The sequence below is a fragment of the Gadus macrocephalus genome, chromosome 13 (genome assembly GCF_031168955.1).
Source record: "Gadus macrocephalus chromosome 13, ASM3116895v1".
In the NCBI taxonomy this organism is placed as follows: domain Eukaryota; kingdom Metazoa; phylum Chordata; class Actinopteri; order Gadiformes; family Gadidae; genus Gadus; species Gadus macrocephalus.
This window is the reverse complement of record NC_082394.1, coordinates 8,870,809-8,890,683: the sequence shown is the minus strand read 5'-3', so window position 1 is coordinate 8,890,683 and position 19,875 is coordinate 8,870,809. Positions and strand designations below refer to the sequence as shown.

Here is a 19,875-nt window from a genome sequence, read left to right as displayed (position 1 = left end):
GCAGAGAGAGAGAGAGAGAGAGAGAGAGAGAGAGAGAGAGAGAGAGAGAGAGAGAGAGAGAGAGAGAGAGAGAGAGAGAGAGAGAGAGAGAGAGAGAGAGAGAGAGAGAGAGAGAGAGAGAGAGAGAGAGAAGGTGGAAAGCGAGAGGGAGAAAGATGGGGAGAGAAAGAATGGGAGAGAGAGAGCGAGAGAGAGGGAGAAAGAGAGAGAGAAAGAGAGAGAAAAAGAGACAGGGAGGGAGAGAGACAGGGAGGGAGGGAGAGAGAGATGGACAGAAATAGAGAGACAGAGGGAGAGATAGTGAGGGAGTTGATGTGAGCAGCAGGTTGTCAGTTCCATCTCTAAACACCTCATCAGACTCGGCGTCCAAAATCGATTCACTCAGTGGCTAGCCTCCCCGGCTAGCCAGTGCAACGCTTGCCGCCTGCTTGCTATGTTAGCTTCCCCCTCTAGCCAACCCTCCTCGTCCCTTTATATTAGCCCCTGCTAGTTCTGTTAGCCACCTCCACTAGCCCCTCCTGCTAGCCCTTTGAAGCTAGCTCTTGTGATCTCCCCCTGGTGGCCTCCCCTGCTAGCCCGAGGTTCGATTCTTGGAGAATTAAGAACCATTTTATTGCAACTTATCGTAGCTACTGTGCTACCCCCACACCCCGAGGACACACCGATTTTCTGACACTGCTGGTGAGCAAGGCACATTGGCAAGTAGTCCGTGACATAATCTTGACAACACCAAATACCTAAAAACGAAAATAGTTTGTTGTTTTGCTTCACAAAACCTTCAAAATCGCCTTCTTAAACGATTACTCATGATTCAAGGATTTCATTATTGATAACATGTCAAAATGTGATTCAGAATCAATGGAAACAGTGAACCAGAAGGTAAAATCTGCCTACTGTAATATTACGGCATGAAAAAACCTCAGTTCAGTCGTACACTGGTGTTAAAACCCCAATATTATTTTGTAAACTAGAGGTCTGAGACCTTCTTAATACTGCCAGCCCTGGGGGTCCATTACTGTCTTGAAGTGTTTTTATTATCTTCTTTTAAAAACAACCCGTCAGACTGGCGGTCAGGGAGCGGATTTAAGCTCCTCTCCGGTCCTCTGCTCTCTCCTGGCAGTCATCCACATGCAGAAAACTAGAAAACATGAAACCACACCACCGTAAACTGCACAACATTAAACCACACAACAGTAAACAACATCACACTGGATCTGAACAAGCCGGCTTCCACTGATAGCCAGCGTGTTGATATGACCTCCGTGGCCATTGTCATCCAAGACAGAAAGAACGGTCTCGTGTGTTCGAGTGCACATGTGCGTGTGTCTAAGTATCGGATGACTCCCATGGAACGAAGAAAACAGCAACACCGAAGCAGATCCGGTCCCCATGACGCAGTTTGAGTATCTGAACGTGTGTGTTTGTGGCGGGAGTCATGTGCGTGTGTGTGTCTGTTCTGTAGTGAAGACAAAAAGGGAAACACCGGTCAGATATTTACGATCCTGGATCGAGATCTTAATTCTCTGATATTCAAGAGGAACTTCAATGGGACAAATACAGACAGAAAGACAGGCATGGACATACAAATAGACAGACACACGCTTGGGTACACACGCTGCTAGTCCCATTTAGGTTACGAGCATTTTTTCAGAGAATAATTCACTCTACTCTGAGCATTCAAATGTTCCAATTCACGCCCGGCAGCCAATCACGGCATGCCTTCTACCTCTCTGACCAATCATTGACCCCCTTGGGCTATCCGCTCTACCAATTACAGCAAACTGCTGACGTTTCAGTACATGAGTTGGAATCTTCCACTCATGTAATTTTAATTGCCTCTCGTCTTCCTCGTGTCACCTTTCTGCCCAGAGGGAGCTGCTATATTTGACCACCTCTACACTTCTCTGCTTTTAATGTAGAGTTTATTCTACATCATCTAGCTCTGTGCACACCCAGCGCTTATGGACAGCTGTGTCAGCCGATGGCATTCATCCAGACCCACCAAAAGAGGCAAGTCCGGCTCCTCCTCCTCTCCCTCCAAATCCCACATATGAGCAGGTGTGCTTCCAACCAAAAACATCTGAGGAACACCTGTACATAATGAATCAGTAATCACACACACGCAAACACACAGACACACACGCACACACACAGACACGCACACACACACACACACACACACACACACACACACACACACACACACACACACACACACACACACACACACACACACACACACACACACACACACACCAGTACAGAGGTTTACCTGACAGGTCATTTGACTAGAAGCGGGTTGTGGTCGAATGCAGCCTGTTGCCATGGTAGCTGTCTCCTGACCTCCCCTCGCCGTCGGTTCCCTCCAGCCATTGCCCCGGAAGCATCGGCATGGTAATACACCGTCAAAGCTGTCAACCCCCGCTCCCCCCCCCCCCTCCTTCCCTCGGGAAACTCTGCCTGGACGCGTTTTCCAAACTTTTCTTCTGTGGTTTTAAGTTGTTGTTTGCAGGGGCAGGGCGGAGCAGGAGATTGATTTTAAAGCCTTCAGACTGACGTAGTGAGGAGGTTTTAGTTTCTAAGACAGATACCCTCTGGGGCTGCCAGTTGAGTTCTGTGTTTATAGATTAGCCCGCAGGCTATTGGGGAGAGAATGGTGAAATATTATTGGTCCATTGTGCTGCCCAATCCTTCTGTTTCCCTCTCTCTCTCTCTCTCTCTCTCTCTCTCTCTCTCACTCTCGCTCTCGCTCTCGCTCTCGCTCTCGCTCTCTCTCGCTCGCTCGCTCTCTCTCTCGCTCTCTCTCTTATGCACTTGTACGAATAAACAAACAGTTTTTTTTGTGGCCTAGAATGTATGACTTTTGACAGTCTGTCCCAGTTGGATAGTTTAAATTATAAAACAGGATAACACAGCATATTTTCACACATCTCTTGCCTTGGTTTAGAGCTGATCAGCATAGCAAAAGGCCATGTCATCCCATACAAACAGGTCTTATATAATCATATCTAAAATATATAACATTTCATAATAATATTTATAATAACCACCGTTAATAAATCCAATAATCCTATAGAATAATGAAACAATAGATATTTAGGTATTAAATATCTATATATCTATCTAAGTGTTTGACAACCTATTAGTACTGCATAATAACTTTAGAACCTCTTCTCCTTTGCTCTCTCTCTTTTCTTCTCTCTCTGTCTCTACGTTCTGTCTCTTTTCTCCATCTGTTTTAGTTCTTTGGTTGCTTTGATCGATTTATTTGTTGTTGCTATTCTGCCAGCACAAAGGATCAGGTTTCATTAAATCAAAATATCCACTCGCTCCGTCTCTCTCTCTCTCTCTCTCTCTCTCTCTCTCTCTCCGGGGTTAAGAAGCCAACACGTTAACAGCCGGAAAAAAACAGCGTGCCCATAAAACACAGCCGTGCTTGGAGGGAAACACATGGGTGCTTGGGTCAGTTGATAAAAAACGCAATTACTGCACAAGAATAATTATCCTCTCCTTAGTTTAGTTTTCCACACGTGCTGTTGTCAACATCGCTCATCTAGGTAGAGAGACTTGTAACTAAGTCAACAATAGGCTACTACGTCCTCCTGCCTGGAGGCAACACGCCTATTCTTATCCAGCCACACCACAGCTCCTTAGGAGGGGAGAAGAGAGGAGTGGAGAGGGGGAGAGGGGAGAGAAGAGGGAGACCACAGCTCCTCAGGGGGGGAGAAAAGATGAATGGAGTGGGCTGAAGGAGAGAGGAGGAAGGAGAGGGAAACTACAGCTACTTAGGGGAGGAGCAGAGAGGAGTGGAGAGGAGGAAGGAGAGGGTTGCCAGAGCTCCTTAGGAGAGGTGAGGGGAAGGAGAGAGGAGGAAGGAAAGGGAGACTACTGCTCCTTAGGAGCAGAGAGGGGGAAGGAGAGGGGACAGAGGAGGAAGGAGAGTACGTATAGAAGTGTAGGAGCTGCATAGAAATACTTAAACAAATTTGAATATTTCATAATCAAATAGATGAAATACAGAACAAATAAACACATTTCTTTATTATCTTTTTTCTCTCAATTTGTTAATTTGTTAGAGTTGATACTTGTGATGTCCGCTCTTTTTTAAATCTCAATTTCTCTCTTTGTCCTCTCTTTATCCCTTTCTCTCTTTCTCTAGTTCCCGTTCTTTTTCTCTATGCCTCTCTCTCTCTCTCCTCCTGTGAAAACAGCTCTGTTGAGTTATTCTCCTCAGACTCACTAAATTACCCACAGTGCACTTTGCCCACAGCACTGCTGTCTTTTCATTGGCCAATAAAACTACCTGAGCTTTAATAGCCCTGTGCCCCTCATTCAAGAGAGAGAGAGAGAGAGGGTTGCTTTGTGTGTGTGTGTGTGTGTGTGTGTGTGTGTGTGTGTGTGTGTGTGTGTGTGTGTGTGTGTTTATGTGGGGATGGGGGGGGGGGAGAGAGGGGCAGAGATAGAGAGCAGAAGAAAAGAGCGAGAGGAAGAGGAAGAGAGCGGGGGCGATGGAGGGGGAGGCAAAAATGAGGGGAGAGAGAGAGAGAGAGAGAGAGAGAGAGAGAGAGAGAGAGAGAGAGAGAGAGAGAGGAGAGAGAGAGAGAGAGAGAGAGAGAGAGAGAGAGAGAGAGAGAGAGAGAGAGAGAGAGAGAGAGAGAGAGAGAGAGAGAGAGAGAGAGAGAGAGAGTAAAGGGAGATATGGGGGGGGGCTGAACAAATGAGCTCAGGGAAACACGTCCCCATAAGTTATAAAAACTGTGAAAATAACGGAGTAAATAACGGTGTTAACCTATCATGGTCCATCTGATACATGCCTCACTCTTGGAATAGGGCAATACAGAAATAAATGTCTCCAAACCCTCTGGTGTAGAGAGAAGAGAGGGGGAGAGGAGAGGTTGTTCTGGTCCATTTATTGGAAGCCCGTTACCTTCATTAGTTCCGTTAAGGAGGTGATGATTTCACCCCTATAGCGCGGACCGGAATTTCTGCTCTGCTGTATTGTTCTGAACCTGGTTAGTTCTCACTCAGGCCAACGTGATTAGTGCTCCAAGCGGGCCCACGTGGAGCTTTTGAGCAGGGGGCCAGTTACAGCTCCCGGCTTATATTCTGCTGGTTGGGGCTCTGTCTGCGGATGGTCGGGGTTCACCACACACGAGGATGTGTAGTGGGATAACTTCGCCCCCATGCCTCGCTAACGTCTTTTGATTTGACTTATTGAGGTGAAAATCGAAAGGTGGAAAAGCAGTTATTTTCCTTTCGCTTCTCTTTAAGGCTGTACCAGAGGGAGAGACGGGAGACGTAGTGAATGAAGGGAGAGGAATGGGTGGGAGAGAGAGGATTGATAATGGTAGAGAGAAGCATACGTTGAGAGAGAGATAAAAGACGAGAAAGGCAGAATAAGAGTCATGGTAATAATACGGGAGCGTACGTTCATGAGTCATAAAATAAAAGCGTGGAGGTAGAGTGGAAGTGCAGCATGGATGATAGAGAGAAGGATGGCGCTTTTATTGTGTGCGCAGGTTGTAGTAATGGCTATTGATTTTGCTGGTTTGATTTAACTGGTTTAGTTAAAAGCTGGGTCAGTCGTCAGTCAGACACACTCAGTACACATTGTTCACCCATGCATACATTCTCTCACAATCAGAAACACACACTACAGACAAACACACGCGCACACACACACATATTGATTTATGCCTACCGATTCAAACATAATGGACACGCATACTGTACTGTACTCTGCCTCTCTCTTATTCTGTCTCTCACTTTCTCTATGTCAGTCCCACCAGCGTGTAGTGTGAAGAAAATATCCTCCGGGCTAAATACCCACAATGCACTTAGCTCCAGGTTCAACATTTCAGACCGAAAGTTGACCAAGAGAGTGTGTGTGTTTCGTGTATGTGTGTGTGTGTGTGTGTGTGTGTGTGTGTGTGTGTGTGTGTGTGTGCGTGTGTGTGTGTTTGTGCGTGTGCTTGCGTGTCCGTCCATCAGTGTTGTGTGTGTGTGTGTGTGTGTGTGTGTGTGTGTGTGTGTGTGTCTGCGCGAGGCCTACATGTCTAATTGACGGTGACAAAGTGGGGACTGTTTCCGGGGGCGACGTGCTGACAGACATGGATGGTGCGGTTAACAGTTGAGCTGTAAAGTGAGGGTCGCAGCTCGCTCACGGTGTCAGCGCCCGCCTGTCGTCTCTTTAGTACCGCCGGAGCAAAACACTTCAGTCACATTCCACTTCCTCTCAGACTCATTTGTCCCCGCAGTGGCCGGCTACGCAGTGTGACGGTTTTACAGCCAAAGGTCGATATGGGGAGCTCAGAGACGGGACATCTCGACAGTGACTGGCCGCTTGCTGCTCTGTTTACGTTGGGGGTGTCATGTGTCCCTCTGTCTTTAATCCAGATTCATTCTCATGCTATAGCCTGGTGTTAACTGGCTGAAGGCGAGATTATGAAGAGCGTGCATTGTATTTGTATATTGAATCAACATTTGGTTTTGTGCACTAGAAGGACGGAAAATATAGGTCACAGAGAGAAGGAACGATAGTGAGGAGACATATGAGTGCAGTTCCTAACCGGTGGTCGTAGTTTAAGCAATCTTGACCTAACAGCTACACTGTTGGGGCACTCGTGGGTTGAGATGCCGAAATAGAATCAGCATTCAAATGACATCCTCAGAAAAATAAAGGGAAAGCACAAATACAGGGACAAATATAAAGGTGTGGCTGAATGACAGCATAGTGAACCTGTGGCCTCCTCCCAGATCACCTACAAGGCGCTGAGCTCTCTGGACCCCAGCGTGGACCTCACCACCCAGCGGGGACGGGTCTTCAAGCTGAGGAACGAGACCCAGCACCTGTTTGTGGGCCTCTACCCCGGGACCACCTACTTCTTCACCCTCAAGGCCTCCACCAACAAGGGCTTCGGTCCCCCGGTCACCGTCCGCATCGCCACCAAGATAGCAGGTACACCTGGAACACCTATCTGTCTCTCATTCAACCTGGCAATGTGTACTCCCTGTTTGTTTACCTAACCATCATTCTGAGGGAACTGCCTGTCTGTCTGTACCACCTGTCTACCTGTCTGTTCTCCCTGTCTGCCTGTACCTGCCAGTCAGTCTGTCTGTGTCTGTCAATCTGTCTGCCTGCTCTACCTGTCGGTCTGGCTGTGATTTCTGCGTGTGTCTGAGGTTGCTGTTATTTGGGTAGAACGATGGTTTCCGTGGTGATATTCAGTGGCAAATTTGGGCAGAGTGAGGACCAGGCCCTGACAGTAGGGCAACCGTCTGATACAGCTCCTGTGCTGCCCCCATGCCGGGTTAGGCAACACGCTTCATTCACTGTTTGTTGAATGCCTCAACGCGTGGCACGAAGGATCAGCTCACTTCGGACGTAGGGCAGGATGGAAGTTGAACTTTTGTTAACTCGATGCAGTTATGCGTAAAATATAAAAATATAGGAAAGCAAAATAGGAAGTTTGTTTCATGACCAACAGTTCTCTGGGACTTGAACAGCAGTGCGCTGATAGCCAAGGCGTTATTCTGCCGGTAAGCCGTGTCCGTGTAGCGTGTCGCCTTCACATGCCATGACATCGCAGCAGCCATGTGACCACATTCAGTCATGTGACCACATTCAGTCATGTGACCAGGCACATAAAGTGATGCAGAGCAGCTGGCAACTGTGGCATGCTAACCTACCCTGGAGCCCCTGAGCAAGACAGGAACAGACAGGGGATCCACAGACAGGGATCCACTGACAGCATAAGACGAACATAACAACAATATTTCTGAAGGTTGTGTTTTGACAGTCCCATGATAAATGCGTCATAACAGGGAATAGAACTGGAAAAAACAAACACATTCATACATATTACACAGCCAGTGATGGCATCAAAGTCAACCTATTATTCTGTGCAGGAGGGGGGCTTAGAGCAGAATGAACATCATGTAACAATATGTCATCCAACGCAATATCTCATCCAATATTCTAAATAGGTGTTGTGACCCCTGACCCCCTGGAATGTAACTCCAATCTGCCGAACCGTGGCGGTGCTGACTGTTAGCATTATGCGCCATGCGGGTCGCCTCCGCTAGCACATTAGCATTTAAACGGCTGTCGGTCAGCCTGTCCCTCGCTCTGACAGCTGAGTCCTCCTGGCCTTTTCCCTCGGTGGCGTGCGGCGGCGTGTTAGCATCTGTGAATTAAAATAAATAAATAAAATCCCTTTTTTTTTTACATCTTCCCCATCCTTCCCGCCTAAATGCCACGCCAGCCACTATCTTTGTTATCTCCCCCCCCCCAAGAACAAAGGATTAAAAAGATAAATTAAATGGAGTTGACAGAGGGAGAGACAGACGGAGGGGAGTGATTGAAGGAGCAGCAGGAGGAAGAGGAGGAGGAGGAGGGAGGTGTTTGACTGTCGCGGGATTTTCCTAAATGCCACATCAATCTGTTTGGCTGGCATGGTGTAAGCAGATGCACTCTGCGGTGGCTGGGAGCTTTTAGAGGTGTCTGAGGAACGCTGCCGCCCAGCTCTTTATGACGGCCCCTAACTCACCTGGGGTGAGAGCACTATGGCAGCACTCTAGCGCAAGGACAACCTTATTATTAAGAAATAATAAAAAATCCCAAGGATTGTACACACTTCATAACCGCAAAGGAAAGCGGGAAGACATTACTGAGGCGCTATTCATTTTCACATCTCAGATAAAACGATGTACGATGTTTACTGTCGGATAGCTTATTGGAAAATCTATATACACGTTGTCAAAACCGAAATGGAGCCGCAGTAGTAAAATGGATACCCTACGATAATATAATTTATACTATAATAAAATAAATTGCTAACCTGCAATATCTTGTGTGGTACAGATTACCACTACTCTTATGACGTCACGTCACACTGTGATGTCATAAAGTAATGTCCACGTGAGACGTTGCACCGTGATGTCACACACAACCACACACACACACACACACCGGAATGTATCACAATGACAATGATTGTCGTCCTGTGGGGGGGTCGTACTATGATGTAACGCTATGATGGAACACTGTGATGTCACCCCGCGATGTCCTACTGCGATGGCATTCTGTTGTGTCATACTGTGATGCCGCACCAGGGTGTCACACGTGTGATGTCATCCTGTGAACGCAGTACCGTGATGTCAACCCTGCGGTGTTAAAACGCGTTCATTTTCCCATCAGCCCCTCTGATGCCGGAGTACGAGTCTGAGGCGCCGCTGAACGAGACTGACACCACCATCACCCTGCTGCTGAAGCCCGCCCAGTCACGCGGCGCGCCCGTCAGGTACGCCCAATGACATCACTTCCTGCCATCTAAGCATTGACGGTTTAGCTCTGCTGATCGCTCTCCTTATTTTTCCTTAGTGTTCCTCTTACATTCACCGTTTCATCTGTCATTCCATCTGCACCATACGCCCCTTCTCTTCTCCTCTCCTTTCCTCTCCTCTCCCCTCCTCACTTTTCATCTCCATCATTTTTCCTTTATATCCTTGTTGGGTTTTTGATATGCAGGAGGGCAGAGGTGACAAGCTTGACAAGCTTGACTTCCTGTCAGTAATTTGATACTTCCTGTCCGCTGACTTGGAAAATGTTGCTTAGCGGCTTTAGCAGAGTGGAGATTAACCTCTAACAGCTTGTTGACACGCTGACTTAAAAAAGAGGCAGCTCTTTGGTAGCACGTATTTCTGGAGAAAATTTTGCATTGAGGTTGACAAATGATTTGACACTCAGGACAAGACTGTGCACACGAATACACTAACTCATGTACACATGCACGGACACACAGGCACGTGCACAGGCAATCCGTTGTGTGAGTCAAGCACACACACACACACACACACACACACACACACAAACCACTAAATCACACAGCGCCGCACAAATGCACATGTTGGTTTTCCCTCTGAAAGGGCACACATTGTTTAAGTCGGAGTGTGTATTAATTAAAAGTTCACTCTGAACGTGTTTTTCCATCCATTTAATTGGCATCGGGGAGAACATAATTCTGTGGTGGGAAGGGAAGTTGGAGGGAGGGTACGTGTAGTGACAACTTGGCGTCTAATAAATGAGTTTTTAAAAGCCGCTGCGTGTGCGGGTCAAAAGTTTGCCGTTCATTTCCCAAACCCCCCCAGGCTATCATACAGCCGATCACGCCCGGCTGTGTGGAAATAGAAAAACTGTAAAATAAAATGGATGTTGTTTCCAACGAGCCGTGAGGGGTAGACCTGCGAGTCTCCCTGTGTCTCTTATATTGTTGTTCCTTTATTCATCCCACACAACGTCGCACTCCCGACTCCTTCAGCCGTCCTGCTTTCCCGTCCGACAGTATCGGCAGGTTCGGTCAGGCTAGGCGCTCCGAGTCGGGGGTTCGAGCCCCTGCAGGGTACAGAATGAACAAGATGGGCTGGCTCGGGCTGCCGGTGGCTCCGGGTGTAGAGCAGATGGCCTTGCAATCGGAAGGTCGCTGGTTCGATCCTCTTGCTCGTAGCCTAGCGTTTCTATGAGAACGACGCCTAGCCCCATCTGCAACTACCGGGATAAGCGGGCTGCTGCCTTGCTCGGTGGACAATTAGCACCTCACATACACACATTCATATTCCGACGGGGGCGACGGCATATGATTGTGGGTATGCAAAGCACTAATTTGCAAAAGCACTTGTGGACAAACGGTTATGAATAGCCCACAATATATGCAGTCCGTTGACCATTCACACGCTCTAACCACCTACCTGCTCATTAATGATATGCATCTACACAAGTTAATTTCGTTGCATCGCTAAGTTATTATTGTTATTAATCATTCGACAGTGTATCCCCCAGAAAATGTCTTAGTCATGGTGGTTAAGAAGCGGGGGGGAGGGGGGGGGTTCAGTGAGGGTTTCAGTTCGCAATAACATATACACACACCTTATGCCGCTGTTTCAATTCCATTCAAAAAGCTTTATGGCACGACTATTGTTGTGAACAGTATTACAGATGTATTAATTTTCTTTTTTTCTTTTCTATTTTTTGTACCTGATGAAAGTATGTTGTCTTTCCCTACGAGAGTTTTGTACTTTGTTAATGCATAATAATTAAAAAAAAAAAGCATAAAAAATGTAATAATATTATTATTATTTTTTTTTTATACATTGGTGGACAAGGCGAGGTCCTATTATTGCTAAGGCGGCCGCCTTAATACAGTGCTGAGGGAAACACTGATTCTAGATTATCAAACTTAAAGCTGCTCACCTATTGATCCTACGTGTTTTTAATTGGTCTCAACCTGACTTTTATGTTGATTTGAACATAATCAGCCACGGTGAGAATAAACATTAGATTGAGTTTTATGAGGCAGGCTGGGAGAGGATCTCAGAGGAAGCAAACACATTTTAATGTGAGCTGAACTTTGGAGAGAAGAAGCTGGTTTTCACGCTGGATCTTTAATGAGATAAGAGTCCTTCTGGAGCTCTTAGAGAGGATGGACACACACACACACACACACACACACACACACACACACACACACACACACACACACACACACACACACACACACACTCAGATGCAGACTTGTGTGCTGAATGCAAACATACATGAGTCTAAATGTATTCATGGACATTAATATTCCCGCTAATGCAAAGATCAGGCATACGTATGCAAACATGAATACTAACACACACACACACACACACATGCTTAATAACCCATGCACACATACACGGAAACATTTACATCCAATCATACAACATAGACAAAACCCAATCATAAGCATTACCACATCCCTGCACACACAAACACATACACACACACACACACACTCACTCATTAATGGTTTAGGATAATTGTGGCTCATCTCCTCTGAGCTGTAGTTTACATGCTGCTGCCTCTTAACGCCATTAGTAATATATAGACCCTCAACAGGGGGGCAAGAGACATGGGAAGAAAGAGAGGGAGAAAAAGAGGGAGAGAGAGATGGAGATTAAAAAGGGAAGGGAAGCGAGAAAGGAGAGGAAGAGAAATTAAGAACAAGAGAGAAGAGAATGGAAAGGAAGAGAGATAACGTGAGACGATGAGAATAGAGAGAGGTGGGAGGCGTGGGTACGTTCTTTGGTCATCAGTAATTATCTCTTTTATGTTTTTTTCATGTTTTCTGAAAGCGGCCAATTGGCTAGCGGATAATTGGCCGCAACACACTCTCCTGATTATGTGTCGATGTGAGGACCGGTCTGAGGAGGATGAAGGACCTCACAACACCGTCCCCATTTAGCCATGACACACACACACACAAAGACATGAACACATTGACATGAATCGTCTTCCACACACACACACACACACACACACACACACACACACACACACACACACACACACACACACACACACACACACACACACACACACACACATTAACATGAAGCTACATACACACACAAACACACAAACATTAACATGAAGCTTCATACACACACAAACACACACATACATTAACATTAAGCTTCTAACACACAAACACACACACACACACACACACACACATACACACACACATACACACACCCACACGTACACCTCAAAACAAAGATTGCACATTAATACATATCTAGTGGACACAAACAAACAAACAAACAAGCAATTGTATCATCGAATCACAAATTATTGACTGTTTTATTTTAAACCGTCTCATCTGTTTTTCTGTATTCTGTATTTAACTCCTGACCTAGCCAAAAGGGTTTGACTCCCAATGTCCCCAGACTGCCCATGGGCATCCTTTGAGCAAGACCGCCCCCCAAAAGCCATTCCCTGTAGCTTCACGACGTGACGTGTGTGTGTGACGGAATCGTCCCAGGTCACCAACCATTGTGTGTGTTCTTGTGTTGCCAGCTCCTACCAGCTCGTGGTGAAGGAGGAGCGGAAGTCCAAATCCCGCCGGGCTACCGGCGACGGCACCGGCGGCCCCAACTGTTTCTCGGCGCCGGTCAGCTTCCGGAACGCCTCGGCGCTGGACTCCGCCTACTACATGGCGGCGGAGCTGCCGCCGTCCAGCATGACGGCGCCCACCGCCTTCACCGTGGGGGACAACAAGAGCTACGGGGGCTTCTCCAACCCGCCCCTCTCCCCGGCCAAGAGCTACAGCGTCTACTACCAGGCCATCAGCCGCGCCAACGGGGTGGGTAACCATGACGATGAACAGAACACCGCCGCCGCCACTGTCAACTCAGGACTGTGGCGTTTGTAATTCACATCTTATGGAATTACCTTTTTTTAATAACTTAGACTTGCCTCCTCAAGTAAGTCCTGTTTTATTCAGTCATTCAGTAAGAAACTTTTGCCTCTACTTCAACTGGGAGTTGTGTAGTAATCTATACTGAAGCCGAACCAAATTGCCTCTATGCAAGACCGTTTCTGTTTTCTCAGTCTATCTGGCTGTTGTGAGCCAAAGATCTTAAATAGGTTTGTACACAAATTACCATATACAGGCCTGGTAGCAAAACATGTGTTTTGTGTGTGGGTGTGTGTGTATTTGTGTGTTTATCAAAGCCGGACACCACGCAGATAGTACAGTAGATTTGACTGGTTACCTCTCAGTCTCCTGTGTTTGTGTGAACTTCAAACCGTCAGCAAATGAACAACCCCCCTTATCCCTCATTCCCGAGACAAAGTCACTTTTCCAATCTCCATATCGCTGTGAAATCCTCAGAGAACTACTTTAATTTTCCACCTTCGTAACCACGGTAACTCCTTTTGGCAAGCAGAGCTGCCGCCTGTATAACCTCCCCCTCCCAGAATGCTGTCCCAGAATGCAACTCAACAAGATATTACCTGTGTGTGTATGTGTGTGTGTGTGTGTGTGTGTGTGTGTGTGTGTGTGTGTGTGTGTGTGTGTGTGTGTGTGTGTGTGTGTGTGTGTGTGTGTGTGTGTGTGTGTGTGGGGTATCTATCATGTGTATCATGTGTGTCATTTTCTATTGATGAGCGTTTGTGTGTGTGTTTGTGTGGGTCTGAGTGCATGCATTTCTGTGTGTTCCTGTGTTTGTGCCAATGCGTGTGTGTCTGTGTGTGTGTGTGTGTGCTGGTGTGTGTCTACGTCTTAATCTAGTCATATCAGACATCCTGATTTGATTGGATCCCAGCCAATCCAATCAGTGTGTAATTTGTACGGGTCAGGGGGCGGGAGGTTGAGAAGCAAATGGGAAAACAAGTGTGCCCACGCAGCCACCGTAGCCAGGTGATTCATGCATGACAAATAGACATCAATGTGTAATTCTCTCGCCCAGATGAGGAAAATCAGGACTAAGAGTGACTTTGACCTGAATGCCTACCTCAAAACACACATTTAAATGGAGAATATATATTTAGAATGATTCTATATCCTACAGGGAGACTGAGACCAGCTTCCATTACTGGTTAAATAAGGGATGATTAAAACGTAGTGTCATGCCCAAGGGCACTTTGATTATAGACAAGTGGTTGACCACATTGTTCGGATTTGAACCAGAAAAAGTTCAGATACTTCTAAGACCCAGTGAACCCAAATCTTTTTTTTTTTTTTTTTTTAGGTAGTGCTATGTCTTATATGATGTCAACATAGTTTTAACCAAATAAACCAATACAGTTGCATCAACAGCAGTATATTTGAGTTGTTCGCAGATGTATGTTTTGTGTATAAGACCGTTCCTCAATCGAGTCAACTATATAATGTGTATGTTATATTTTGCTATTTTGCGTTGTGTGGAAAATAGTTTCTTGTTTTAACTTTGCGCTCAACACTTCCAAATTGTTGTGGTTGCATAGCAACCAAATGAGCCTCCCTGTATCAAGATTGGCTCATAATGCTAGCTAGCTAAGCTCCAAATGTCTATAGCTTATTTCTGTCGCTTTGTTCCCTCTTTGAAGACAGCCAAAGATTTTGTCTGTTTTTAATAGTTTGTGGAATAAATGTTCTCTAATGTTAATCATACTTTGGTTTTATATTATAAGATGTTTTCATTAGTAATTAATTTCAAAAGATTTAAAACACTATCCAGAATTAATTAGCTACATTGGCCAGGAATTGCTGGTTGTTGGCGATTTATTCGTAACAAAACAGAATTTAGATCTAATAGAACTGCCACCCATACAAGTGATAAAAGACTCTCTCTCTCTCTCTCTCTCTCTCTCTCTCTCTCTCTCTCTCCCCTTAGAAACTCTGAAAGAATGTGTTTAGAATAATGCTGAATTTGATTGTCGACTGTGATTAGGTACTCTGCTACACCTATATCGACTCATCATTGCATTGTGGAGTTTGAGTGCTATCGCTTTGCTTCTGGTTTGTCTATATCTTAATGATGGTGGTGAGGCTTCGTGGGAACTGACCACGGGGATGAGGGTTTGGGGCCAGGTCCAGATGACTGAGGGGATTGGGTTATTTGCTCACTCCATCCCTCTCTTACTCTTACTCTCTGTCTCATAGTCTCTCCCTCTCTCGCGCGCCCTTACCCTCTGTCTCTCTCTGTCTCCCTCTCACTCTCTGTCTCAATTCTGTAAATATTTATAAACATGCCTTTTCTTTCCATGTCACAATCTCCGCTCTGACAAAACCCAATTTATCAATTGCATAAGCGGTCATTGCCTGAATGTATGTGTGTGTGTGTGTGTGTGTGTGTGTGTGTGTGTGTGTGTGTGTGTGTGTGTGTGTGTGTGTGTGTGTGTGTGTGTGTGTGTGTGTGTGTGTGTGTGTGTGTGTGTGTGTGTGCGTCCCCCTCAGGTTATGAACACATTGTTACAGAACCAAAATGAGATATACTCTCAAAATAAATTGTTCCAGTTTGGAGTAACTTCTCCTTCTCTCCCTCTGTACCTATATCTGTATGTCTCACTTTCTGTGTTTCTCTCTTTCCTTCCTTTCTCTCTATTCTCTCCCTGTCATTCTCTTTATCTCTCCAACATCACTGTATGAATCTCGCTTTCTTGCTCTCTCTCCCTCGCTCCCTCTATCTCTCTCTCTCTCTCCCTCGCTCCCTCTCTCTCTCCCTCTCTCTCTCTCTCTCTCTCTCTCTCTCTCTCTCTCTCTCTCTAGCTCTCTTCTCTGTTTCCATTATTATCTCTCTGTCTCCTTATCTCTCTCTCTGGGCAAGAGAACTTGACATCAGTGTGGCTTCAGTCTCTTATCTGCCATCATTGTGCCAATTAGTGGTTGCTCCGCACATGAAACAACTACACACACACACACACGCACACACCTACACACACACACACACACACACACACACACACACACACACACACACACACACACACACACACACACACACACACCTACACACACAGATGCAAACAGCCACACACATCACACACACAGGTTCACACTGAGGGAGAGCGCAAGGGAGGGAGAATGACTGGGAGCCCGATGAGTGGAAGGGTGGATGAACAAGTACACGAGGTTAGAAAGATAGAAAGTTCTAAAAAGTAGAGAAAGTTCACTAACTCTGTGTGCTGTCTGTAATATTAAACTAGTGTGTGATCAGAGTTTGTAATAATGAGGTGCTCTACTGGCTCGGGTAGGGCTCTCTCATTGGTTGAATATCTGTCAGCGTGTATGTCCAGTGATCTTACAGCAACAGGTTGGGAGCAACAGGCACCAGGAAATTAAGTTTATTGTCAGAAAATGAAATGCACTCAATTCAATGTCAGACTCAATGACTTGCTGACTTTGTCTCTCAGGTTCTAACATTTCTCTCTCTCTCTCTCTCTCTCTCTCTCTCTCTCTCTCTCTCTCTCTCTCTCTCTCTCTCTCTCTCTCTCTCTCTCGTTCTCTCTCTCTACAGGAAACTAAGATCAACTGTGTCCGCCTTGCTACCAAAGGTATGTCCATCAGTTACAATGTTGTGTTAACTCCAACCAACCCACGGTGTCCCACTCACACACTTGCTTACATGCTACCATGCTAACCTGTGCCACGTGTACCTGTGTATTAATAAGTAATACATTGCCAAACTGTCATCACATGTCATAGACATGACGACTTACATGACACACATGTATGTCGCCCCCCCCCCCGCCCACCCCCCCAAACGAGCATCACTTGATAACCTGCATGAACTCATCGCTGTCGCATTTTCCTGCTGCCTCTATGTTGTTTCCATCTCTCTCTCGCTCTGGTCCTCCCTTGCCTTGTCTCTTCCATACCACTAGCACTAGCTCTGTGTGAGCCACCATCCTAGCTGTTAATCTACAGTAGCCCATCCACAACACATCTGTACAGCAGACCCTGTACTCTTCAGCCTCCTATCGATTATCCAACCCTCTTTCTATCGTCCTCCAATTCTCCCTCCCTCTCTCTCTCTCTCTCTCTCTCTCCCTCTTTCTCCCCCCCCCCCCCCCCCCCCCCCCTCTCTCTGTCTTTATCGCTCTCTCCCCTGTTATTTACGTCTTTGTTTTCATGAGCTTTAAATTATCTTGCCTGCGCTCTCTTGCTTAGCACCTCCTCTTCCTCGTCCCTCCATCCTCCCGTCTCTGTGCTGCTCGTGGGCGTAGCGTGGTGGGTGGGGGTCCGGTGGTCCGGGGGGGAGTGGGGTCAGCTGTCCGTCTGTCTGTGCGTCAATCTGGGGCAAACACAGTCGCACCTTCCGGCTCCACAAACCAAAGAGTCGAACAGTTGCTTAGCAGAGGGGAAACCAAACTATCGTGAGTTTGTTGAAATCCAATCAAACAAACTCTGTAAGGGAAGCACAGGCCAGATGATGAGACGAAAATAGCTAATTACCTTTAGTACCTGTCCATCAAATAAACGGACTGTATTTTAAAATGTGTTGCCTTGCTCTGCGGCCTGTATCCTGTACCACTGAATGCGTGCCTTGAATAGGATGTGTTGTCAAGTTATTTGAGTGTGTTTTTAACTAAAGTAGCATAAAGGAAAAGTTTGGCAAATTTATGACCTCAACAGAGGTTTGTCTTTTTGACGTCCAGACGGACAAAGGGACCTTCCTCGGACCCCCACTGGGCCTCAAACCATCGCATTTGTTTGGTTTTCTTTCATTTTATCACGTTGCAAGTCATCGCTTGTTTTTTTTGTTTTTTACTCATTCCAAGATTCATTATAATTCCCTTCTGGTTTGAACCTTTGAACCTGAAAGAGACAGGTTCACAGTTCAGAGTTAATGTTTGACATCACCCACGCTCACCCCCCCGTCACGCCTTATTAACAACCTGCCCCCCCCCCTCCCTCCCTCCTTCATTCAGACTGACGCCACAGAGTCCGTTAGATCCACCACTAACGCACTCCTATCAAGATGCTAATCGATGCTAACTTCCTGATGCTAACCTCCTGTTAACCGACCAATCCCTGTCCACCGAGTGCCAGTTTATTTTATAAATAATGTTAATGTCTCAACCGCTTATTTCACCAAAATGTTCTCTCCTCAGGAAAAAACAATTGATAACTTGATGAAATGACTAAAAAAACGACGAGAAATGGCTTTTATTCTTAGACCTTTTTTTCTACTTTCTGTTTCCCCCCCCTTCTGTTGGTTTCTCTCTCTCCTTCTGTTCTCTCTGTCTTTGTTCCTTCTCTCCTGCACGCCCGGGGATGGTCTGCCCTGGCGTTAGTGGTGATAGGTAGGGGACAAATTACCACGCCGTACATTCTAGTCATCCCCAGCGAAGGTGATTATCAACAGGCAGAACTCGTTCCTATCTTCTGTTGTTTCTTTGGTTCATGTTTTTATCCATCTCAAAGCAGCCATCCACCTCACGCCATTGCTGCCTTGTTTCGCCTGAGTTGACCTACGACCCCCTGATCCCTCCGCCTCCTCCCCACCCCTATCATTTCTTCTTTGGTATTCCCGCCTTTTTTTGCCATGTTGTCAGTTGCATCGTCGCCTAGATGTTGTTTTCGTTTTTGTTTTTTTGCATGGCAACTCTGCTCAAACACAAACACACACACACACACATACACACACACACACACACACACACACACACACACACACACACACACACACACACACACACACACACACACACACACACACACACTGCACTATTTCCTTTCTATTGACATACAACTGTGCCATTTTAATTTGCCGTTGAGCTTAGCAGTATGACCTGACAGAAGTTTTTGTTTGAATTCTAATACAAAATACTTTTTGCGAGACAGGTTCTCTTTGTTGCCCTACTTGCTGAATTATTAATTTATTTAAGACATCCTTTATCTATTAAGACTGAATTCTGGAAATCGTGACAAAGAGTATGGATTCTTACTAAGATGACAGATGATATTGACTGAGAATTGTTATGGTTTACACAGCTGTGTCTTGTCTTTAAAAGGTAGACAGACTTGTGGTTGGAGATGGGTTGAAACCAGTTTAGATTGATCATTACACACTGTGTAACTGACTGGTGATCCTCTCTAACTAGCTAACTGGACAGTGCTAAGCTTTCTAGATTGAGCATTCCATCCTATGTGCTTTGATGCTAACCAACTATTGACACAGCACATAAGAGAGAATAAAGATGAGATAAGATAAAGGTTTACAGTACAGTGTTGTCTTGTTTTGTCATGCTTCTGAACTACAGGCAACCAATAGAGATCCTATTTATTTTTTTAGCTAAATAGTACATTTTTGAAGTTACACATTTCTCTTTTTAGTTCCATGAGCTATAAATGGCCGGTTGTAAGATCCCTGTGTTCAGCTGAAACCACTGAGAGAGTTGTAAAAGCCTGAAAAGTTAAGCCCCATGAGTCGTATTTCAGTCGTATTCCCACTCAGCTTTGATATCAGTAGATGTTATTTCATAAGCACATTGATCTTGAATCACCTTGATCTTGCATTTTATGTTGAACCGATGTTCGACCTACACATTGACAACCAACCACACCCCACAGATCCTCCCAT

At 45.9% G+C, this 19,875-nt stretch overlaps 1 protein-coding gene across 1 annotated transcript in view; it reads left to right on the top strand.

Moving 5' to 3' along the window:
• ptprt (protein tyrosine phosphatase receptor type T) overlaps positions 1-19,875 on the top strand; it is a 150,133-nt gene that overhangs the window by 66,915 nt on the left and 63,343 nt on the right. Inside the window, exons 7-11 of the mRNA XM_060069948.1 lie at positions 6,757-6,958; positions 9,200-9,302; positions 12,884-13,169; positions 16,807-16,843; positions 18,587-18,643. Of these exons, the coding sequence (XP_059925931.1) occupies positions 6,757-6,958; positions 9,200-9,302; positions 12,884-13,169; positions 16,807-16,843; positions 18,587-18,643 (685 nt within the window). The remainder of the gene's footprint in view (positions 1-6,756; positions 6,959-9,199; positions 9,303-12,883; positions 13,170-16,806; positions 16,844-18,586; positions 18,644-19,875) is intronic.